The sequence below is a fragment of the Zonotrichia leucophrys genome, chromosome 2, assembly GCF_028769735.1.
Source record: "Zonotrichia leucophrys gambelii isolate GWCS_2022_RI chromosome 2, RI_Zleu_2.0, whole genome shotgun sequence".
Classification (NCBI taxonomy): domain Eukaryota; kingdom Metazoa; phylum Chordata; class Aves; order Passeriformes; family Passerellidae; genus Zonotrichia; species Zonotrichia leucophrys.
In genome coordinates, this window is record NC_088171.1 from 97,041,626 (window position 1) to 97,067,749 (window position 26,124).

The window sequence follows — 26,124 nt, forward strand, 5'->3', positions numbered from 1 at the left end:
GTTTTCTTCTGGTGATAAACCCTGAAGATCCCTGCTTCATCAGTTATTATAGTATCCATGCATATTGCAATAGATTCATTGGTAATGAAAACTTTATTCTGAGATTGATTTTGGTGGGAATTTAGACAATTTCTGATGCAACTGCACTGAGGCCAAAAACTTGGTGTTTCTCAGAATGTGAAAGCAAGAAGCACATGGTGTTTTTCATATTCCAAAAGTGAAAATATCCTGTCAGGAGGGCACTAGATGTGCAGAGATTGAGTAAAATCATGTCACACTGTAGTCACTGATTCCACGTTCTTTGAAAGGGACTACATAGTTCTTTTTATTATTGGCCTGCAGTTTTGTGGAAGTAAGGTTGCTTTCTTATTCCTAATTTGCATTTTTTTTTAATCATATCACCGCAGACATAATCAAAATTCACTCATGGAGCTTGGACAAATTTTAGCAGTTCAATGACACTCACAAATTAAAAGTAATAATAATTTGTAGATTTTGGGGGTTTTTTCAGCAAATTTTTTTTGCAGTGTTTTGCTTGTAGTGGTACCAAAGTTTTTCTGGGTTTCTCTATGAATCTAGTTTTCAGTTATGTTAATACTGACACTGAATTTCTGTGTGTGCTTTAGCCAACATGGAAGCATAGTTTGCAGATTCATCTGCAAAGCTTACTGAGAAAGTGAAAATGGAGTGCATATATATTTAAAAAAAAAGCTGTGATAATCCAGACATCCTGGATGAAACTTAATGTAACTCTTAGAAAAAATACAGCTGTCTTGAGTCCAATCTATGGCATACATATCAAAGACAAATACAATGGAAGAATTTATTTTGAAAATAATGCCCTTCATCAAGAGAACTTTGGAAGATGATGGTCTCCATTATAACAAACACTTTCTCCATTCTAACTAATCCAGATGGAATTTTGAAAAAGGTAATAGAAACTACTCAGGTTATCAAATATCTAATTTTTTTAAAATTTCAGATATATGCAAGAGAGAAATCTATGCCAATTCAGGGAGAATCTGGTATTGCAACTTTTTCTTTAAGAAAAAGAAGTTTTTAAAAAAAAAATCAGAAAAGGAAAGAAGGAAGAAAAAGCTCTCTCTATGCCCATGTACTTTCTGTGTAGCTGTCCATGTATTTTCCAAAAACCCTGTAATTACCTAACCACTCATCCCATTTGGTTTCCCTTTCACTTCTATGACTAAGAGGAGAAAGAACTCTTTTCTAGTAATTTTCCACGCTTGCCTAATCAACATGGGTCAACTGAAAACTGAAAACTTAGAAGAATCATTATGTACATATGTCAGAATAGCCTTCAAAAGATAAGCAGTTGGTCTTATTGTTTTGTTGATTTGGTAGCCACAATGTAGAAAAATTATACTCCTCTTTCCCATTCCCCTGAGTGAAAAGAGATGCCATTCGACTTTTGATTGTATTTCCCAGCAAGGAAATAAAAGATCAAAAGGAAATTTCAGTTCCTAGCATTTGAAAGGCAGGCAAAACAGATCTCTTGTTTGGTTCAACCCCACGTGACTTTTGGCAGTGCAAAGCCCTTATACACAATGGGTCTATTTTCTATATAATTCTGGAAGTTGGATGCAGTAGTGTGGAAGTTCTTGTGGTCTTTTTTCTGGCCAAGGCAGCACTGACACCACTGTTTGTTCTTGGATGTCTCTGCTGGAGTTAATCTGAAATGATGCAAGAAACAAGGCAGAATATTTCATGTGGAATGTCCACTCTTCTGTCCAGCACCTCTATTAGGCAATCACCTTACAGATTTGAGTACCCTGCAAATCGCACAAAAAGTGGATTTAATAGCAGAGGTAAGGTTTTTTTGGAAATTATTCTGTAGGGTTCAGTATTCTCAGCATGTGGGATTTCTCTCCTGGTTTGAGCACACTAAAAATGAAACCTTAATCAACAGCAAACCTCTCATGTTTCAAGTATGTCTATTTAAATCAACTACAAAGGTAGGCAATGATTTGGAATAGAAATTAATCCTTTTCCATTTAAAGAATCAAGATTTCTGAGAACAATCCTGTTCAGCTCCTGGTAGATATATATAAACAAGGTCTGATCTGAGGAAAATGGAGTGTATTTCCAGTAAAGATAAATATTACAGCTTTAATCTACACTGCAAATTACATATGTTATTAAAACCAGACTCTAGAGAATGTATTTATTTATGAAGTAGTACTGTTTTCAGTCAGACTTTATTTTACTTTACCAGCACCTTTGTCAGTACCAAGTATTTTAACTCCTGGACAACATGTTGCTGAGACTAAATAAACAGTAAAATTCACATCCATGTAGACAGTATTTTAGCTTGCTGCTGACACCAGATGCCTATTTTTTCTTGTCTTCCAAACTGTAAAATTAGGACATTGATGCTCATCTTTAAAGTGTTTTTTTTTTTTTTTCTGCACCAGGGTAAAAGTATTGAGAAAGCTGAGTGTAAATCTCATATTTTACTGTATTGAATCTTGTTCTAAAAGATTCACATAAAAATAATTTGGATCCTGGTATATTAAATGCTTTTTAAGGTATCTTTTTTTCATAGAATAAAGCAATCTGGCCAACATATAAGAATGATCCTTTTATAGGTAATTAAACTTTTTTTCCAATTACAGTGTGGTTTTTTTTGTTTGGACTTATACGTTGATTATTGATTCCCAATAGACATTACTTTTCTAAAAGCATTAATTTATCTACAGTCCCCCAGACAAATAAACAACTCACTGCAAAATCCATTTCTTCTTCTTCAGTTAATCAACAAAAATTTAATAGACTAATTTCTTTTTCTTGTGATTTGCGTGGTGTCTAATGCTTTGTAATTCATGCTTTTAGTTTAAATATTGATTGGCTGAGCTAAAGTTGTGAATTGTGTGCCTGAAAAAGCATGCAACTTTGTGTGTAACTTTTTCATATATTCAAGATGAAACTTAAGCTTGCTCTGTGAATTGGCACAGTGAAGTTAAGTAGGTATTATTAAGGTTTTTGTGTCGATCAAAACTGAAGCCTGGTTTATAATTTAAATCGTGCCAGCAAGGCATTGAAAATTGTTAGGATTTATTTATAATGACCTGTTACTGTTGGACACAGAGACATTCCCGCACCAACTGAGGCAGGTAACTATGCCATTGAGGAGTCTGCAGTGCAAATTTCAATGAAAGCTGACAGCAGACTATAGATGTAGAATGTATGATTGGCTTTCAAAATTTCCATTGAAAGGAAATAGCAGAAATAAATGAAATAATGCCATATGGCATTATGCTCATGATGGAGATTTCTTAACTAGACTAAATGTGAAATGTTCTTCACATGTCAATCATATCTGCTGGCATTTACATAAATTTGAATAAAGTATCTTGGGTTAACTTTTACTGTCTTGCAAAACAATGAATGATTCTGCACTCAATCTGTTCCAAGTTGCTCTAATGCTTCATTCCTGGTAATCAACAGAGTTCATGAGTCTGATTCTGCTTTCCCACGTTCTTTGTATAGTTTTTAAAAGTTCTAATACAAAGTGAGTAAATTTAGCATGAGTTTGAGTAAAGATTTCAAGCTGTATCCAGTGGTGACAGCAGTGCCACTAAATCCAGAAACTCACCTGGTAACAAAACTCTGACACTACAAGATCAAGATGTTAAAAAAGGTTGGGGATCATGACTTGCTTTTCAAAACAAAAGCAGAAAGAGAAGAAAGAAATCAGTTTTTTGAAAAAACATTTAGCACGTTTTTCTTAGTATTTTGACAATATCTCTATTTTCCTTTATAAGAGTAAAGATGTCTTCATAAAAAGAATGTCCATGGTGGTTGCACTCTTTCATGTGGAGTAAAGATATATTGAATGAATAAGAGACCACAACAGATTTCTAGTGTCTGAGGTTTCAAAATAGTGCTGGAGAAACTCTCCTTAGGACTCTTATTGTGGCTCAGTCTCTGCTCTCAGAGCAGCAATTCACCCCACCATGGTCTTGGTGGGGTGAACACAGCTCTTTTTCAATCAAGGACAAAAGTGAGGGAAAAAAAAAGAAAAATGATGGCTGAGCTGGCATAAGGACCTGAGATCCTAGGAGACACAGGAGACTATAACTCTCATTACAGAGATCTTCTCTTGGTGTACTGTCCTCTTTGTTGGTAGATGGAAGACCCTAGAATTGGTGATAAATCGCCACTTATATAAAATTTTTTGATGCAATAATTCTAGTGATAGATTTTTTTTTTTACTAGATGTGGTCTTAATTTATTCCTGAAGATTTATCAGAATATGTAATAAAATCATAGACATATATTGTTCCTTTTGCCATTAATTTTGGCTGAAGGTTTCCTATGGAATTTGTGAAATAGGTGAGAGAGAACTCTTGCAGACTGCACAGTGTTATCCATGCTTTCATTATGCCCAGTGACTGAAGCAGTTACTGAAACAGACTGACAGAAAAGAAATAATATTCAGGATATTATATCAGAAACTTGACAGGTTATGTAGCTACAGGATATTCTCAAATGTGGATGCAGTGCTGAAATCCTGCACCACAAAGGAAGAATTTGAGAGTTCGTGCTGCCTCTTTTACACATGAATGTATGGGTAAAGAACACTCTAGTTATCCCACAGGAAGATACTTGCCAGCTGGGTGAATCTGAGGCTTCTGTTTTTTTTTTTTCTTTTTCCTCCTTGCAGAGTGAGCATGCATTCAACAGTTTTCAGAACTGAATTCAAGGGACTTTTTTTATCTTCAATGTTCCCACATTATATGAGTCACAAATCCTCCTGCACTAAGCAGACAAAACACTTACTTTCAGAGAAAAATTCTTTACATATTTTCTAAGATACACTGATTATGTAAGCATAGTCAGTATCTTTATTCCATCATTCTTAATGAACAGTTTAAAAGTGATCTGTAGTTTCTTAGGTACAATGCTTAGGGATGTATGTCTGAAGACAGATTTCAAGTTCAGTACAAAATGTGAGGAGCAGAGATTGAAGTCACTATTAAGACAAAAAGCATTGCAATTGAAGACATCACACAGGAATCGTTGATCATTGAAGAGATGTTAATTCAGCACTTGTTGACTGGAAGAAAAGGTATTTGAAGCTGCAGATGTTGAAACTCTAATTTTTTTAAAATTTCAAATGAAAGAGAGCAGTGCACTGGGACAGTCCATTGGACAGGGCTGTATGGAGGTACATCTTACACTTTTCATCCCAGGTGACCACTTAAAACACAATAAACAACAGTGACATTTCACCAGTTGCCAGACACATATCTAACAGCAGCAAAGTAGCAGCAGGAATTCCTGCAATCCTTCTTTCTTTTGTTTTAAACTATTAACTTTTGCAAAGAAAGGTATACAGTGAAAAGATATGTCTACAGTCTTTAGAACATAAAAAGAACACATTGAATGAGTTTTATTTATAGAAGTACTGGAAGAAGTATTGGGAAATTTCCTTTATTCTTTATATGATGTGCATTTTCTTTTTCTGGTTTGTCCGGTATTTGATTACCTTTGTCCACTTGAGGTATGGATGCATTTATTTACTTTATCCTTTTCCAGACCTGTCTTTAGTCCTTTGGTTCTCTTCTGCTCTGTTAAATCCATCAGTACAAAAGTCACTCATCTGTGATGGTTTTTTTAAAAGTATGAACAAAGTATCAATTTACAGAAAAAGAGATTAAGGAATTATTCTGGCCTGGAAATTCAGGTTTTGTCATGTTATCTACATATCTGCCTTAAAGATCTTTGTTGTTTTTCAGCTATACTTGACTTCATGGAGCATTATAGCGAGGGTGTATAAAGAGAAAAGCTAAGACGTCAACAGACAAATACTGGGTTAAAAATACGATTTCCATCAATATCTGTGCATCTAGAACTTAAGAATTCTCAAACCTGAAGCGTATTCCTGTCTTGTTCCCAATCTGGCAAAATAAATTAGTGATAATTTGCATGCAAAATATCTTCCAGGTCCAGGTCTCTGTTGAACTTGACAGGTATATTTTAAGCTCCCTGTACAGAAACTACGCAAAACTTTCTTCCTCTTGCACTCTCGTATCTGTGATGATACATTATGAGCCATTACTGCTTGGTTAGAACTTTCTATTGTCATTGCCCATAATGATAATCTTATCCTTTTCTACCTTGCCCTTATTGAAAGCATGAAGATATTCTTTGTCAGCTGCTGCTCAGTGCAATAATTTTCCCATTTCCAGACCACGGCATTAATGCCACCTACACAACCACAAACTATCCTCTGACTCATGCTGCCTTGAGAAGTACTGGTAAGTTCATCTGGCTTCATGTGCTTCACACATCCTTCCAGAACCTCTTGGCCTTGTTAATAGTTAGCTCTCCAGGCTGCATTGCTTCAAAATGCAGTAGGCCCTGAGTTAAAAGTTTTAAACTTTTCATTGAAGTGTAATTGGGATGTTGATTATTTCAAATTTAACAGAAGCAGAAATGATAGAACAATTTGCAAAGAGCTTTGTGATGCAGAACTCAATCAGCTAAAATTGGATCAGAAATCTTAAAATGGATGATGAGCAAATTTGCAGTACAAATTTAACTTAAAATATAAAATATAATAAACATCATTAGAGAGATCATAAACTGATATGCATCTACTATGCACCATACCTTTGCTACACATCTAGACAGAAAGTTGGAAGTCTTCAGTAGCGAAAAATTATATGGTATATAAACTAATTAAAAACTGTCCTTTAAGGCAGAACAGTGTTGCATTTTTATTTACATTAAAACAAATGAAGTCATAATTACCAGGAACATTTTTGTCCTGTGTTTGTATTTGTGTTTGCCTTTTCAGAACTGTTAATTTTAACAAGAATTTCTATATATTTGGAAAACTATGTTTATTTTCTCAGGAATTTCATTTTGGTTAGGTGTTAAAATAGTGTTAGTTTGACTCTAAAATTTCCATGCCATGCTCTGAGTAGAATCATAAAAAATTATTTAGACATAGTGGCTTTTATATCCACAGTGTGAATTAATCAGACTTGCATAATTCCTTGGGGTTTTTTGTTGGTTTTGGGGGACTGGGGGATGAGGTCTCCCCTTTTTTTTCCTCCCTGTTCTTTAATTGGGAATTGTCAGGTTTGGGGTTTTGTTTTTTTTAATTTATGGGTGAATTGTCGTTTCTGTCAATCAGTGAAACCGGACAATTTTCTCAGGGAATGTGTTTTGCTAGGAACTCAGAATAAGAATGGAAGTTCATTAATAGAGTATTTAAATGCCAGATGTACCATGAAGTACTCCAAATTTTTAAATAGAGTGATCAACCTCTTCTGTGATAGCAGAGACAGAGCTTTTCTATTCTTGGCTAGTGTGATGATATCCATGCCACTCAGCACTTACTTCTATATTAATGCTCTTCTGCCTGCCAAAAGCAGCACGTTGCATAGCTTTTTTTCAAGTCCCTATTCACCTGAAATAACTTGCTTTCTATTTATCTCTGTCTCAATTTAGAATGTGAATCATAGGTCTACAGTGAAAAATTATCAGACTTTTAAAGCACATGGAAGCAAGAACTAATCCTGAGGGGCCTTCATTCTTTGGCTCTTAGATGCTGAGATCCCCAGAGCCAGAATTATCTCTGTATCTTACACGGTGTCAGCCACATTGTCAGCACCTAATTAGAAAGCAAGAAGATGGAGACAAGTGAGGATGCCTTTTTCACACTTCTGCTGTGATTATTGACCTGTTAAATGCTGCTTTTCTTACTTTTCATCTTTTATGATGAACTAAAGATTGGATGCCCCTTCACTAGAAAATGCTAAAAGGAAAGAAACCAAGTCAGCCCTGTTGGGAGTACAAGAGATATTTCCTCTTCCTTTCTGATGGAAAAGCTTAGATCAAAAGCAGTTATAGAATTGTGGAAAACTCAGGCTGGAAGAGACGTTCCAAATTCATTTCATCCATCTCTGCCTTCTGAGGCAGGAGAAACACATCTTTAATGTGTTTGAGAAATTCCCACGTTGGAAATGCATGCATAAAATTCTTGTGAGGTCATACTACAGGATGTAACCAGACTTACAAGGAGATTTTTTCCTCATTGTATCTAACCTAGATATCTCTTGGCTAATAATGACTTTATTAATTGTTCTCTGAAAAAAAAAGAGAGAGAGAGAAACAAAGTGTCATATTACCAGCCTTCATCCTTAATTTTTTTTACCCAGAGAAGTTGTGGGTGTCCCATCTCCGGAAATGTTCAATACCAGGCTGGAAGGAGCTCTGAGCTGCTTGGTTCAGTGGAATTTGTCTCTGTCCACTGCAAGGGGGTTGGAATTAAACCATTTTTAAGGTCCTTTCCTACCCAAGACATTTATGATTCTATGCTTCTGTGATACCTCTGCACTAAACAAACACAGTTCTTTCAGCTTTTCTTCTCAGTTCATGATTCTAAATTTAATCAGTTCTTGTTCTCACCTGAATTTTCTCCCATTTCTGCAAAACCTTATTTTAATAAGATAAATAGTATGAACTATAATAGTATGTAATACTCCATTTAAGGTCTTACCACTTCTAAAGGAAGCAGAAAAATGTCTCCTTTGTCTTGTATGTAACTCTCTTGACATACCTGAGAAAATTTGTCTTTTGGAAACAGACAACGTGATAACATTTTCAATATTATTTGGCTTGCAATCAGAGCATCCAGATCCTTTTATTCATCTCTGGGGAGGTTTTGTAACTTTCCCCCTTTTTTTTCTTTTTATTTCTTTTCTTCTTTTAATTCTTAACATTCTGAACATTCAGTTAGTTACTAAGAATAATGATGCTATTAGTTACTCTTGGTTACTTTGTTTGCATTGGAATGGGCTGTGTTAAGGAAAAAAAATTAGTATTCAGTACCCATGAGAACTGCTGTGCTTTTACCAAAGTAAGACAAAATTAGAAGGTGTTTTATATTTTCCATACGAGCACTGCTTTGATGAACATGTGTCAGATGGCAGCTATGGCTATTACCTGACCTTTATCTGTTTTGTGATATCTGGGGATGTCCCTCACGTCTTGCCTGTTCATCTGCTGGCACACCCTGCTGCCTGGGGAGATGTGCTGCTGCCAGGGCAGACCTCAGGGCGCTGCAGTGAGACTGCTGAGCCTTGCCCTGCTGCTTTTCCACATGGACACCAAAGATCAGCCCAGGAGAGATCTGGAGCACATCATGGTGATCAAGGACACAGGCAGCTTAGGTGGTGTCTTCTTCTTGATTCTGCTGAGCAAGGGCAAAGTCCTGGGAAGAGAAGGACAAGTCCATGGGCCAGGACTGAGTTGCATGGCTGGTGTCAAGAACAAGTTGCCTTTTATCATCATAAAAGGTTCTTTTATTGATCAAGTAATGTTAGAAAGAGGCAGGATCCACCTGAGGACAGAGGAGAAAAGTATCCTTGACAACAGACTGGTGAGGGGAGCTGCAATAGGAAAGTGAGATGACAACCCACGTGTGAGCAAGGAAGTGGACTGGGCTGAAGTGAGAGGTGTGCAATTATATGGACATGAAACACCTTGAAAACAAGAAAACAGGGTAGAAGGGTGACCATTCCAATTATCCCTACACAAGCAGGGAAATGCCAAGGCGGCACAAGTGGAATCTAATGGGTTAAACATTTTTTTTGAGGGCAAGTATTCTGCTACCTCTGTAAGCCAAAGATACTTCATCTTGTCAGCTACTCTTCCATAATTTTATGCCACTGCAGCCACCACTCGGAAATTCAATTTAAATAAAGTATGGTATTATGTCTACTATCCAACATAACTGCTGTGACACCCAGTAGCTAAATCCAGATCCAAGAGTTTTGTAACTTTGTTTTTTGTTTCCCACATAGTAAATGTGATGGATGAAATTTTGAGATAATGCAATTTGGAAATCATCACAGGATGGAATTGCATGGGAAAGTAGAAAGTCTACAGTGACAGCTTTAAAGTATTCACAATTAAGGAGATAGTTTTATCTAGGACAGATGAAATAATGTTTTATTTGGGGAAATACAAGTTAACTTATTGAATTAACATAGGCAGATAAAAAGAAGAAGATAAAAGGAATTAAAGATTCAGATTTTTAAACTTCCAAATACACTAAAGGAAATCACTAACAGGTGATTACTATTTAATGTCTGAAATGTTCCTATCTGCAAAAGCTTCTGCAGCTGCATATATTTCTAATGATGAATCTCTCTTTCCGCTAGCCTGTAAGACAAGAATAGATTTTATAATTTAATACGGACAAAAAGAAATGTGAAGAAAACTTTTGGTAAAAAATACTGATGATATATTGAATTTTTTTTCTGTTTTCCTACCAGGTACCAAGCTGCATAACAAATTTACTATGAAACAAATTAGGTATTTCTTTCTTCACCAGTATTTTTTCAGCCCACAAAACAATCCTTTCAAAGGATCAGAGAAGTGAGACAGCAAATTCCCCATAGTGTGTCCTCATGCTACACTCCTGTCATGTAACACTTCTGGGGCTGGGCAGCTTGGGTTTGTACCCCATCCTTGTCACCTTTGTACCCTTTGCCTTGGCACCCGTGGCTTTCACTCTTGAGAAACGCTGGTTCCAATGGTCACCCTTAGGAGGATCCAGCCTGATTTTTCACACCCCTTGCCTTCCCCTCTCCCCTGCCTGTTTACTTCTCTGTGGCTTCAACGGTGCCACCTCTGCTCTGCCTGCTGGACACCCCTGAAGAGCCTTGTGGCAGGTGTGAGTGGCATGCACACACACAGACACACAGACACAGACAGACAGACACACACAGACACACACACACGTGCAGGCTGTGACATGCAGGGTCTCAGCACAGCATTTCTCTCCCTTTTGCCCCTGTGAGACAGCACAGCTGATCAACAGTAGGTGAAGGCTGAGCACAGTGTCCTGCGTTAACTCCTGTCCGCCCCTTGAACTCCTGCTGCTGGTAAAATTCTCTTCATCCTGAACCAATGGAATTCCTGGATGGGGTGAAAGTCTGGAAATCTGACCTCTGAGATCTTCAAGACCCTTCTGCAGGTAAATCTTGTCATAGTGCTCTATATGATTTCAACAAATGACTTCCGCAGCAACCAAATTTTCCTTGCTGGAAGTTCATAACTGTTTATGCCTCAAGAGAGAATAATTTTCTCATTCTTATTAGAACTCTACTTTCTCTCTCCCTCTCTTTGACTTCTCCCTATCCTTGCACTCTAGGTAACTAAAGTTCAGCTTACAACAGGAAAAAATCAACAAAAATAGAATATATATAAACAACTGCAGCTGGCAGGTGAATTACAATTGTGTGCTCAATGTTTAGTGTATAATGCAGAATTAATAATTTGTACACAAAGAATCACCAAATTTCTCACAATATAATTTAAGATATATTTAAAGGGGTGTTGTGATGGTTTAACAGGAAGTAGGAAAACAGATGTTTTAATGATATAGGACTATAAATACTTTCATTTCAACTTTCATGATCTGAACAGCTGTTATTAGTAAAATGCATTCTTCAAACAAAACAGTACTGCTGGTTTCTGGTCTAATTGTAGAACTGGTGTCAGTAACTCATTAAAACCGAAAAAAAAGAGGTGAACCTGTGTTTTTAGAAACTTAACAAAATCATGTAGTATGTGCTAATACAGTTGGAAGACATTAGTTTAGGAGCAAAATACAATGCCTTGTTTAGTCTATTCATGAACGGTGAAAGGGTCACTCAAAATGTTTTCTCTTCTGAAAATTTATTTTCTTGGTGAAAAGAAGAGCCCCAGAGAAAGTTTATCTTCCTAAAATTTTAAGCCTCCTTTTTGTGTGCAATTATTTTCTTTTGCCACTGCTCATTACAAGCAGAGGAAGAAAACTCTTGTTTGTGTGTGGAGCTTGAGCCAACTGAGTGGGACATGGGAACCTCTCTCAGCTGTAGAGCTGAGATGGCTTTGCAGTTTTGAAAAGTTTACTGAGGTCATTAGTTATTCCTGATAGAGAGCATTACTTTTTAAGGGAATGAAAGAATCTCTGAAGAAACAATCTCAGTTGATACTCTCAGAGGCCAAAACAACAACAACAAGAAACTAAACAAAAACAAAACCCCAAACCAAACAAAAATGAAGTGGACATGAAAAAACTGAGAAAGCCTGAAAATCTCTATCAATGAATGGGGACTAAACTTTCACATAAGACTTATTTTGACTTCTAAATAAGTAAATATTAGGGTGGGAGGGAATGGGGAGAAATTATACCATTATTTTATTATTCCTTCAGAAAATTTTCTTGACTTCAACTATTTCCCTGCCGCAGAATTTCAGTTCAGTTGCTTGATTTTTTAAATCTCGGAGAGTTCCTTTACACTCTTCTATGCGTCTATATTCCTGATATTTGCTTTCCAAGAAAAATATTGAAAGATAACATACTTTAAAAATAGGAAATCTTGCATTTTTTTCTCCTTTAAATACCTTATATCAGATAGTCATAGGCAAGATATGGTGAGACAGCACGCTGCCAAAACAGGTTGGTGGAGGATAAGAAGCATGTGAGCACTTCCCTTCTAAGGAGAGGCCCATGGACCTATCCTGAGCGCTGTCACCTCCTCCTACTTTCCGTTCAGGAAGCGAGATGGTGTGACCATGGGCAGAGCAGACAGCAGTGGCAGTGTCTGGCATGAGCAGCAGGAAGACAGAGTCTATTTTTATCAGACGCAAGGATAAATTTTTATTTAACATTTCTGCAAAGCTCACACGTGGCGTGTCACCCGGAGCCGTGCGTGTGCAGGGGTGAAGGAGTGTGGGTGTGCTTTTATCCCGTAGAAGGGTTTCTGGGAGAGGGAGGTTTTCATCCCACACATACCAGGCTGAAAGCAAAGAAACTGTGTTTAGAAAGGTGCTAAATAAAGTAAGTGATTGAACAGAGGAGAAGGAGGATGAAAGAACTATGCTGAAGCTGCTGTCAAAATAAAATGGGACAATTGCTTAAAACAAAAGCCTGGAATACTGTAGGGTACTTAGAAGATTTAATTAGAACTACGTAGGCCTGATTTGCCATTGTTTGTACCTTATATAATCATATAAATTGTTCAAGGTACCATATTGTAATAAGGGGAGATATTTACATTATTCATCAAGATAGAAAATACATTAATGTTGCTACACATATTCAAATAAAATATATATGCAAACAAATAAAGAAACAACAAAAAAGTCATGCCGTCTTTCTATCGTGTTTGAAAACGGTCATGATAGAATGTAGAGCAGCCAAGAATCTCCAAACTTTCTATTTTAATTTGGCTGTTTGTACCTTGTTCTCATTATTAACATACCATTTATTATTTGTATGCTTGCAAGTTATACAGTTGTATCAAGATTTCTACATGGAAAATCCTCACTGAATTTGCAAGGCCACCTTAGCTTTGTAATCTACCTGTTATAGTGTATTACAATGTTGTAGCATTATATACTATCAAGCAAGTGGGATATATTGTTCAGGAAATATAACACAGGATAATTTTAACAGAGAATAAATTTTAAGACAGAAGGGATTTTCATCTGTTTGGTGGAAATATTTTATCTCTTTGTTCCCAGTTGGCCATATGTGCAATGTACAATTTTCTAGCAAATATATGGCAAAGCAGCTGGGAAGAAGGCTGGTAGTTGTAAGGTCCTATCATTTGGGTCAGGGGGAAGTGCTCTGGAAGGTGGGAGGTAGCATCATCATGCACAAAAGTCCCCATTTTGCATGTTTACACAGGAGAAACACCTGGAGTTCAGGGTGGGACTATAATGAGACAATTTGGACAGCAGGGATGTACCCAGGAGAAGACGGGGAGATGTCAATGCTCCTGAGGGGAATGTGGGCAGCAACAACGCTTGCTCTACTGGTGGAAAACCAGAGCAAAGACTGCACAATGAAGGGCAAGACTTCCTTGGCAAGAATATGTAGTTTATTGTAAAGCAGGCTGTTACTGGAAGTTAGTGGTCTGAGGAAAGGATCTGACCTTTAAGAATATAGTGTTCCAGGGATAGGATGGGATTTGATCACTTTTTCATTTACCCCTCTTCCCTAGCAAATCAGAATGAATCTGATGATCTGTATCTGCAAGGTATATAAAAAAATTTAACCTGATTTAATGTAGTGAATTTTGAGGGAATGCACTTTAGGGAACCTATTTTGTAAGTGTAGAGTTCCATCAAAGCAGTCATTCAGTTTAATTTGAATAATACTTAGACTTTCATGAGTAAATTCTTGCTGAATTTTCGTGATAACTTAAATGATTATCCAGCCTTTGCAGTCAACTTCAGTAATAGAAATTTAGCTGTCTTTGGCAAGCTGTGTAAAGAGTTAATTAGCTTCACCGTGTTATACCTTCTGTTTGGTTTAGTGAATTTAGAATTTATCTCTCTTCTGTCCTTGGCTGTCATTAACTTTCAGTCTCCTTGATTGCAGTCTACATGGATCTTCAAGTTCTTCATTAATTATTTTAGGTAAACTCATTAGACAGTGTTCCTTTTGTCTTTCTACATTTCAACATTTTAATCATATTTCAGGTCTCCGAAGGCAGAGGGAATGTAATTTTTCTGTGCTGTATTCCATTGATAAAAAATTGCAGGCTAGACTTTTTCACTCTCTGTTTCACAGAGACTGAGAGGCTCTCTGAAGCTACAGACTCCCACAATGGGTCTCCATCCTGTCAATATAAATGGAATCACTTATTCCTAGGTAGCCTACTTACCTTCCAGTTGTTGCCACGGAGAGAGAAAAACACATTAAAAATATATTATAGTGACTTTTTACTTAAAAACATCTAATGTAAAGAAATCTCATTTAAGAACTTGAAAGATTGATCCTTTTACAGTGTAAGAAAAACAGTGTGATCATTAGTTTTTTCCAACATTAAAGTCTGCAGCAAGGTGACAGCGCTCATCCTAGATTATGGGATACAGAAATTACAAGGCTGACTTTAGAAATCAAATGGCTCTGAATGTCAGAGAAATTGACAATCTTTCTATTGCAGACTTTTAAACATTTATTTTCTTAAGTAGAAAACAGTAAATTATATTAATAAAAACAATAACTCAAAGGGATTTTACTCAAAATTATTTAAGATATATCTAAGGTTTCTATGTGGTTGAAGTCTTGAAGTCTGGAAGTCTTCTTTCATACCACAGACAGACAGACCATAAAGACTTTTTCCCAAGTAGAGTGTATGAATAGATAAGATTTTTTTTTAAATTTAGGTGCTGTGATTTTTGTGAATGGGAGAATTGCAGCTCTTAAGCTAGAATGTCTTTTAACATAATTTACTAAAGCATGTCCTGAGGGTCACATCAAACCATTTTCTTATTATAACTAGTGTGAAAGAAGAACAAGATTACGCAAAGTTTAATTAGATTGGCCCCATAATTTATGCTGCTGAATATTTGCTGAAACTGTTAACAGAACATTGATGTACTCAAAGTTTACAGTAATAGCCTTTTTGCAATGTCATCACAGACTCAGGGTCCCATAAAGACTGTTTTGTCTAAACGTGCGCAAAAATAAAATCATAGATAGGTATAAATTGTATTTTTTAGCATTTCAAATTATTTCAATATCATTCTGCTCTAAGTCAATTCCATTAATATTTGCTGCACTGGAATTGTGGATACTAAACTTCCGTTGAATGAATTATAAGCAGGTTTTTGCTGGGTTTTGTATTTTTCAACAGATGCTTTTGAAGTGTCTGAGAAACAAAATAATCCCATATTTACCAAGCAAGGAGGAAATGTTGCTTTTACTGCCCTGATAAAATTGGAGATTCATTGCAGCGAGTGATTTGGGAAAGGATTAAAGCAGATTGGGTAGATTTTGTCATTCTGCGCAACTCATCAGGAAAGCAAAGCTTTGGTTTAGATTTCAAAGAATGTACACCAGTGGATTGTTCTGATCAGGAAAACTCCAGGATTGTCTTTCAAAACATTACAGCCTCTGACTTTGTGATGTACTTCCATGTAGCTGCTGGGAGAAAAAAAACTAAATGATAAATTTTACTGTGGCTGGTAAGTAGAGGAGAAAATTGTAAATGTTATCAAAATAGGACCTTCTGAAGCATTAGCACTTTTACAGAAATAAAATAACTCTTCAGTAACAAGTGAGGATTTATTTAAATACCACATTCCAATTAGAAGCATGTAGAAGATAGCAAAGTAAATCTTTTCTTAAAAATAAGCTGGGTTTAAGTTTGTCTGATCTCTTTGCAGGAGTTTAGACCTGTTTGTGAGAAACTGGTTTGATATTAACAATCACAGAATAGAATAGAATCATGGAATTATTTAGACTGTGAAAAACCTCCAGGATCATCATGCCCAAACTTTGACTTGGGCACCATCATGTGAACTAAATCTCTTGTTTCTTGAACACCTCCAGGGACAGTGGCTTCATTGCCTGCCTGGGCAGATTGCTTCAATGCCTGACCACCTTTTCCTGGTGTCCAACCAGAACATCCCTGAAGGTGAAGCTTCAGGGAGTCTCTTGTCCTGTCACTGGGTGCCTGGGAAAAGAGACCAACCCCCACCTGGCTACAGCCTTTTCAGGTGATTGTAGAGAGTGTAAGGTCTCCTCTGATCCTTCTTTTCTCGGGGCTAAAGAACCCCAGCTCCTTCAGCTGCTCCTCATATGACTTACAAGAAGGAGATGCTTTGGAAGGGGAGCCTGAGCTTGCAGGAGGAGATGGGCATTCTCCCAGAGAAGGCTCAAGGAGAATTCCCCATCAACACATTGTACTGCAGGGCCTTGGGGATGAGACTTGTCCTCCCACAAAGGCAAAGACCACACTCACAGCCATATTTGTCATGTGGAAATTTGTGAACTGGGCTCCACCTTATTCAGGTAAGGGGTTTCCTCATGGAGAGCTGAGCAGCTCTCAAGGTTTTGCTGTTACCATTGTCACAGCTTGCTTATAATGGGACCTACATGTCCCAAGACATGGACACTTGAAATTTCTCAAACTCTGGATTTAATTCCACATTTACTTCTGTTTTTTGTTATGACCTCCCCACCAAAAAAAAAAAAAAAAAAAAAAGACTTGGTTTTGCTTCTTCTCTGTAGAATGCATTTTGAGCACCTAATCCTTGTGCCACCCCAGACCTCCTTCTGTTGCAGCATTTGGTCCTGCTTTTATTGATCTGTCCTTGTTCCTAGTGATACATGAGTGTTTGGCAGTTCTGTGGCATGGTCTAAAACTCCAGAATATGCTTAAACTATGATATGGTTAATTGAGAAGAGGAGAATATGCTTGGAAAAAAACCCATGATGACCTGCCTTACTTTGAATACTTGACACCACAATTTTCTGCTATGAAAATTAGCAGAATGTGAGCAAAATACAGTAAACAGGACAAAAAGTCCACACCTCTAACAATTTTAAACATTCAAATTTTAAAATTTTGACTATATTGATATAATCAAGCATGTCTTAATTGCAGAACAATAGAAATATTTCCTTCTTACTCCCGAGTGCAGCACTCCTAACACCAAAATGAAAACATATAGTTGCAAAAAATACAGTAACCTTCAGAATGATCAGTTCTACCTATACAAAATATTTTTTCTCCAAAAGTAGAGAGTTTAGTTTCCATGCTTCTTTTGCTCTTGAAACAAATTTGGTTTCTGATTTTAGTCCTAGCAACAGTAGAATAGTTGTGGCTGTTTACTGAAGAAAAGAATATGAAAACATTGAAGAATACTAAGTACAATATGATTCAGAAAACACTCCATTGTATCCCTTTTAAGCCTTCACCCTGTATCATTAAGTACATTTTGTTGAGTCTTCATTAATTTCAAAGAAAGTGAAATATCAAGGATTTACTATTATTTCTCTTCAACATTTGAAACTTTTTCATAAGATGCAATCAATATTTATGGTGTGATAAGGAAAAAACGGTAAGTGGAGAGAAACAGCAGGTCAGGCATGAGCTCCCACTGCACCCTGTGGCACAGTGAAGTCTCTCACAAACTCATGAGCGACTTGCTCTGCTTGATCCAACAGTTGTGGCTAGAATTAAACAAACTGCTGCCAGAAACTTGCTGCACAATGGTTTTATTTTTTTTTTTGTGTATGTTCTACCAGTTCAGTCATGTCATTTTCTTTGGCTTAGCATTACAGCTAAGCCACGCTCCAGCTCGGATTTTCTACCAAACTCTTCCAACGCTTTAAGCCTGTTGGTGTGATTCTGCATGGGTGAAGCGATTCTTCTCGCCTTATCCAGTTCCAGAGTTATTTTGAAGTACTGAGCCTAGAAGGTGGGAGGAGAGCAGGAGAGCTGCTGTTTAGGTTTTAGGTTGAGAGAGTAAGAAAAAAGATAAGAACCCCTCTTTTTTTTTTTAAGCCGTTGCTGAGAGGAGCTCAAGAACTTTTGAAGAGCAGGACTCTTAGGTGAAATGTTGTATTAAGAGCACAGGATTATTTTCAGTAGAGCTGGAAGTCCAAAAACTGCTGATTCTGAGAGGTGGTATGGTAGAAATAAGCAGCTTGCTTCTTGGCTAGAGGTGAATGAATTTTTGCAAAGAAAACAGCATGGAATTCTTGTTAAGAAATAAGGGAGAGAGGAAGGAATAGATATTCAAGCATAATGAAAACAGTTCTTGTAGTTGTATCAGTAAAAGTCAGCAAGCTGCATTTAATGCTTTTGAATGTTAGTGAAATTAAACCATGAGAATAATTCAGTGTCACTAAGTTTATCCACTCTATCCCACTAAATATTGTGACTGTTGTTTTCCAGAAACAGGAATTTACAGGTTAAATTGGACTTCTGCAAATATTTTTTGACCTCAAAACCTGGAACATTTAAAGCAATGTATTTGTAAAGTAGTGTAGTTCTTGTTGGATGACTCTTACAGAAACAGCCAAATATTACATATTTATACAATGTGTTCAAGAAATTTTGGATTAATTCTTCACCAAATCTCTCCTTCTAAAATTCTTTCAATTTGGAGATCAGTCATGACACCAGATTCCACATCTGAACGCATTTTCTGTGCTTTTCTTACTATGATTTTCCTTTGAGACAGTCTTTGAAGAAAGGAAACAGACTTGCAATCCACATATTGTTTTGGTGGGTGATTGGGAAAGAATGGGAAGTGTCGTATGAAAAGACTGGAAAATTAGCAGGGCTGAAAAAGAAGTACTTATTCCCTCCTGAAGACACAGACATTTTCAGAGATTTAATATTTTTTTTTGCAGCAAGTTCTCTTAGGCAAAGTAAAACAGAAAGGTGTTTTTGTGTGATGTCACTAGATCTGAAGAATGAGTTAGTGGTTGTATTTACATGCATGTTTAGAGGGTTATATTACAGTTTGCACTAGGCCTTTCACCAGCTTTGTTGCCCTCCTCTGGACACATTCAAATACCTTCACCTACTTTTATATTTTTGAGACCCAGAACTGCACATAGTGCTCAGGGTGAGATCACACCATGGCTGAATACAGTAGGATAATCTTCATCAGCATCCAGATGAAAAGCAGGGAAATACTTGCACTGTCTCTGGGGTTTATCATATGTTCCCTGAGAGCTGGAGGGAGACAGCAGGGCTTCTGGGCAACAGGAAACAGGCAGAAAATAAGAACTGCAGTAAGGGGTGAGGAGAACCAGGATAGGAGTGAAATTATCTTCTTTCTTCCTTCATGAAGTCATTGAGTATGAATACTAGGTATCAAATCATCTCTGTGGGTCTCCACGCAATCAACTACCACTCCCTGGGCTCGGATGCATTCATGCTGGATTTCTGCCTTTCAGCTGTGGGGAAAACTATTTCAGTGATGCCCAGTTAGGATACCATACATGCCAGTCCAGCAAGGCATGTGACAAATACATGAAGGTCTTGGCAGAGCAGTTCGACTCTCTTGCAAAGACAGATCTCTGGCCCATCAGTGCTTCCTCCTCAAAAACCAAAGTTAGTGCACTGAAGGTTGAAATGTGTCCTGAAAAAAAATTTCCCAAACTTGCAGAGAAATACTAATACTTGACAGAAATTGTACTGATGCTGAAAATATACTTAATAACCTCCTGTCAGCATAATACCTTTGTTGAGAACATAAGAACTAAAGAGACATATGACAAGCCTCTGACATGTTTCTGCAAAATCTTGACTGGGATGTTAAAGTCAGTAATTACAAAAGGTTTTGTGTAGTTAAAGAAAACAAATGCCTAAGGGAGGTTTTGCTCACTTCAAACGAGAAAAGGAACATGGGTTTCAGTTGTTGTTAGTTAAAAGAAAAAGAATCTAATGATTTTTCTCATCCATATTTAACGACAGCTGATAATCTCAGTTCTCAAACTCATTAACTCAGAGATTATAGCCATGACCTGATAAAACTGAAGGTGAAACTTCAGAAAAAAATGAAGTCTGGAGCAGTTAAACTGAAGGGTGGGGATGATGCTGAAATCCACAACTCTATCCAGAGTCACCCATCCTTGATGACAATCAAATAAAATATTTAAATTCTTTTCCCTTGTTACTTCTAGGATGGTTTTTTTTTTTGTATTACTGTAAGTACTCCCTGGCACAGACAGCAGCTTTCTCTGGTGGGTAGCATAACAGCTGGTCAAAAAAGACATTATAATTTTTCCTGAATTTGGAGGTAGGTATATGAACCATTCTGTCATTTAAAGTACTCATGAGCTGAAAACATTCTGCAGTAGAGTGATTTCATACATGGCTATAACACAAAAGGTGTTGGTTTGTGTTATCAGGCAGCCTTCTCTACAGTGTCACATGCCTTCACCAGCGTAAACTTCTGAGAGAATTTTCTTTCTTTGTTCTTTCCAGCAAAATAGCATTGGATTCAAGGATAAGACTCTTCTGTAATCAGTTTTTTTTTGTTATCCTTTCCAATGAACACTTTAATACAAAAGAGACATACCTGAGCAAGTCTCGTGTGGAATTCAGGACAGCCAGATAAGAATATGTGAACCTTTTTGATCCCGGAGAGGAAAGCCATCTGGTGATGGCTCAGCAGCTGGTTGGCTGGGATTACTGTCATTAGTGGCACTGATTGCTTTCCTTTGCCTGTGAACTAAGCACAGAACTTGTCTACCCCAATGGAAGCACTTCAGGGCAGCTGTGGTTTCATTGTAGAGTGAGCAGAACATTAAAGAGAGAGAACACATGAAGACAGATTTTAGCTCCTATTCACCACTGAACAGCTGAGAGTTTGAGCTGTGGATTACCTGTGTGACTTTGATAATATTACCTCTGCTCTTTTCTCCAATGCTTTTCACCTAAAAAATAAGTATTACCTCACCACAGACTTGAGCACTATAAGAATAAATCGGCTTATACCTCGAAGCCATTTTCTTGTCTGTCTCTACCTTTAGTTATTACAGGTTGTTATTTAGTTTCATTTGAAGATATGACTCCATTCCAAAGAAATCAATGCATTTCAAGCACAGTTACTATAAGTTTAACTTTTCCTGCCTAGGTTGCAGTTTTCAAAGAAAGACTTTTCACTTGGGCTAGGACAAATGGGGCAGGTTTCCTGATATCCGTCATCAAGGCAGGTACAATACCAGGTGATTAAAAAAAGGAGGATGATAACAGGAGAAATTTTTGTGAAATTTTTTTTGTTAAAAACAGATTTTTTTTTTTTAATTGGAGCAGAAAATAACTGATACCATTGCATGCAGTATTGAACAGAAAATCTCTTGAGCATTGAGATGATCTTCCTGATACTCTGAAAAATAACTCGCTGCCCATGGAAATACTGAATGATTTTTTGGTGTCTCCTATGGGGCAGCCTATACAATCACAGAACCACAGGGTTGAGTTGGAAGAAACCACAGTGGTCAACTGGTTCAACCTCCCCACTCAGGCAGGGTCATCCTGGAGCACATGGCACAGGACTGTGAATACTCCAGTGAGGGGGACTCCACAGCCTCCCTGAGCAATCTGTCCCAGTGTTTGGGCACCCACACAGTAAATAAGTTCTTCCTCATATTCAGGTGGATCTTTCTGTGCATGTCTCTGCTCATTGCCTCTTGTTCTATTGCTTAACACCACCGAGAATAGCCTGGATTCATTAATCTTCTTGGCACCCTCCCTTCAGATACTTACAGGTTGGACTTGATGATCTCAAAGGTTTTTCCCAGCCTAGCTGATTCTGTGATTTCATGATGTTGATGATGTCTCCTCTCAGTCATCTCTTCTTGAGGCTGAACAGGCCCAGCTTCCCCAGCCTTTCCTCATAAAAGGGACTCTCCAGCCCCTTGATCTCCTTTGTTGCCCTGTGCTGGACCCACACCAGGAGCTCCATGTCTCTCTTCCACTGAGGAGCCCAGAGCTGGACACAGCACTCCAAATATGGCCTCACTAGGGCTGAGTAGAGGGGTGGGATCACTTCCTCGACCTGCTGGAATGCTCTTCCTAATGCACCCCAGGACCCCACTGGCCTTCTTGGCCAAAAGGTCACACTGCTGGCTCATGGACAGCTTGCTGCCCACCAGGACCCTTATGTCCTTCTCTGCAGAGTTGCTTTCCAGCACATCAGCCCCAGCTGGTACTGGTGTGTTGAGCTATTTCTCTCCAGGTGCAGGACCCTGCATTTGCCCTCACGGAATTCCAGACAGTTCTCTGCCCATCTCTCCAACCCACTGAGGTCCTTCTGTAGGGCAGCTTTCAGACAACCCTCTGGGTTATCAGCCTCTCCTCACAGCTTTGTGTTAGCCGAGAACATTCTCTTAAGTAGATTGAGAACTTTCACTAACCATATACTGAGTAATTTATGTATGAACTGCTTTCTCACTGAGGAGGGAAGGAAACAGAAAAGGATTATAAAAAGTATAGCTATTTTTTTTTCATATCACTGTGCTGTGTTTGCTCACCTTTGGTCATCCGAGTCACAACTTTGTTAAGAGCTGCTTCAGCATAACAAAGGCATTTTAGAAATGAGGAAATTGCTGTAAAGTCTGAATATTGAGCATGAGCTGTCATGGAATAATGTCTTTATATAATCATTGATTTTTCAGCTTAGTTTGTAACAAAAAGTTCATGCTGATTTATATTTTTACAAATTACCAATTCTATTTATTGAAATCATATTTTAGCAGCTTGGGATCACAAATGGTTTATTACCTACCTAGCTGAAAGGATTTCTGCTGCTATTTTGGTGTTAGATTTCCTACTGATCTGCTGCATCACCACTGCTTATCACAAAAAAGTTAGTAACAAATCAATTTGCATAATACACTGAAGCAGGTAAGGATGGATGTGTTAACAGCTCATCCTACTATCCCACTCAGAACCAGCAAAAAAAAGGTATACATAAAAAATTGAATTTTCTCACCAATATTTTAAACTTGAAAAAAACCTATCACTTCTAGAGCCTTTAAAAAAGCGACATTTACTGGGTGTTTTTTTCCTTTTTTCACATTGGGAAAACAAATGGCTTACTCAAGTTCCTTTGTCAGCTAAATGCTTACTGTGGTATTAGCTGAAACAACATGTTAAGGGTGATTTGTCAGGAACAACATCAAGTTAGGCATTGTTATTCCTATTTTGTGTACAGAAGACAGGTGATATCTTCAAGTTTCCTACATCTTCTAGCACTTTTTGTCCTCTGATTTAATGCTCGAGATTTCCAGCTGGATCCAAATTAATGGTTTAAACCATTATCTAAGTTTGCTGTATTCCCTGCCAAATATCTCTAGTAGTCTGATCAAGAATCTCTCTTCTTCCAAAGGAAAAAATAGTGAGCAGAAGATATATTCCTTCCCCTACCACAATATATGATGCAGCTGGAATTTTGGGCAACATATTAGGGTTTTCCCAAACCAAAGGGCCTTTTCAGGCTTTTATGATACAGTGCTAATCTCATGCATGTTACAGCTTGCAAGCCTACCTGGAATTTTATTGTATTTATTGGTTTCAGTGGGAAAGTAAGCAACATCAGCATTATACTGGAATTAGACATTTTAGACTATACTATCATGTATGGTGCAGTTTCCTCCACTATGTTTCTGACTAAATGTATGTCTTCAGAAAGAAGAGGAGGATCACAGATGCTTTATCAAAAGTATTGCACTCAGATCTGGGTAAGGTCACCTGTTGAGATGAAGCTTTCTCATGGTTTGCCCTGTGTATTTCTTAAGCTCTTTCTCTTCTGTGTCTATTCTTTATATCCCCTGAATCTTATAGTTTAATCTTCAACTATATAGACAGGAAAAATCGAAGATTTTAAAATACGATTACTTCTATTCATTATTTTTTGATGAATACCCCTTAATGCTTTACAACTACATTTAGAGACTACTCTGGTCTATGTTATTAACAAATTATCTCTTTTGGTTTGATAGCCTTTTTATTAATTGTGTCTGTTTTTTTCCTCAAGTCATCATTTGTAAAACTAAGGCAAAAAATCACATTGTATGATGCTCTTTGTCTTATCTGTTTTTTCCAGTTCCACTTCACTACAATTTTTAGGATAGATGTTTCAGTGCATCTCCTTTTTTTTTTGTGTATTGTAGTGTAGCAGTCTATGTTTTGGAACACTGAGTCTTTTTTTTGTCCCCTTAATAATCCTATTCAAGTACTGAAATTTAGAAGTGGAAATTTCACTGCTTCTGTCTTGTCCCTTCACACCCTTAATAGGGGGTGTGTTCAGGGAAGTGAGTGTTTCACAGTGGATATGAGACCCCATTTTCACAGTGGATGTGAGACTCTGCCTTTCCACCTATCTCCTCTCAGATCTCACTCCTGTATGATCCAGTGACAAGCTCCACTTTCAATGTCACTGTCAATATGTCCTGATAAAGCCGATTTCTCTCGTTCTGACTGTTGGGTCACTGTTTGTCCTGGGATGAAGTTCTTCCTAGAGTGGCCATAGGTTAAGGACTGCTCTTTTGCTTCAGAAACCACCTTTCCTCCATACCAGTTCTGTATGTAAAATTTAGTTGTCTTAATGAAATGACTAATTCTTAGCATAGTCAATAGCTTGAGAATAATTCATGTTTTAAGATGGGTGTAGGAGAGACTGCGTCAGTACCTGAGAAGTGTGTGTGAGGGGAAGAGGGCATTTCACTGGTGCTTTATCAGGGGCCAGATGTGAGACAGATGGGAAGCATATTCAAGCTGCAACTTCTTTTTTTCATATGGCTTGGATCTGAAATGTATTCACAGAAAACAAGAAGACAAAACCCCATTTTTATTGATGGTTTCATACTTCTGAATAATAACTCAGCATCTGAAGAAAAATTCTGCTTTTTCAAAGCGGTAGCTGCTTTGAGAAAAGTCCTTCAACTTTTTTTTTTCTTTTTTTTTCTTTTTTTTTCTTTTTTTTCTTTTTTCTTTTCTTCCTTTTAATGTTCTTCTAGCCTCCTTCTAACAGTTATGGAAGATCCAATTTTCATGGCATACAGAGCAGAGAAAGAAGAGGAGAAGAATCATCACTCAGGCAGACAGAGGAGATTTATGTCAACTGCAAAAATGTCTCACACAAACATAAGAAAAGATCATTAAGTTCTTTCTTAAGAATGAAGCAATCAAAGCACAGGCCTTTTATTTACAGAATAGACTTTATTTTCTCTGTGCTGGCGAGAAGTGTAAGGTCAAACTGGCTGTGCTGGTACTGCCTGAACTGCTTCAGCAGGACAGTGATGAGACCCTGGCTGTGCTGGTGTTGTATTGCAGACTGCAGAGTTACCCTATCCCTTAATTCATATGCAGGATTAGAGACTATTTGTCCTTCTGCAATAGAAACACTTTTTCCTAGTAGGTGGACTCTTAAGGATCAATTGTAGAACAGCTCTAATATGCAGAATGGAGCTGCATATGTTTACATAAAGTTAATTTGGTCTGAGAAATCTATGTGTATGAGAAGCCTATGTGACAGGGTGAGAAAGAAAATGTGTTTGATGTTGTCTATGTTCATAGTTTTTGCATCTCGAATTGGGAGCTCTATGGAATAATAAATACCCATGATTTTCCACACAGGAGGTGTTATTTTGCTGCTGGGCAAACAGCGCTATTCAGCTGACAAAAGGAAATGTATCAGGGCTCCTTGAACCTAGATTTAAAAGTATGAACAGCAGCTTGGTATCTGACAGCTTTGTGGTTTTACAGGCTTCTTGCCACTCACCATAGCAATTTCAGTGTTTTCTCTTTGGGGAAGCAATTGAAGTGTAGC

General features: G+C 37.5%; 1 protein-coding gene across 1 annotated transcript; it reads left to right on the plus strand.

Annotated features, from left to right (window-relative positions):
- The first annotated feature begins 631 nt into the window (after positions 1–631).
- On the plus strand, positions 632–26,081 carry CD226 (CD226 molecule). The gene is given in 11 exon segments (XM_064703203.1): positions 632–697; positions 699–835; positions 837–879; positions 881–948; positions 15,670–15,743; positions 15,746–15,960; positions 16,597–16,837; positions 23,048–23,160; positions 23,986–24,015; positions 25,313–25,540; positions 25,932–26,081. Coding segments are annotated over 11 exon segments (1,365 nt in total).
- The last annotated feature ends 43 nt before the right edge of the window (positions 26,082–26,124 follow it).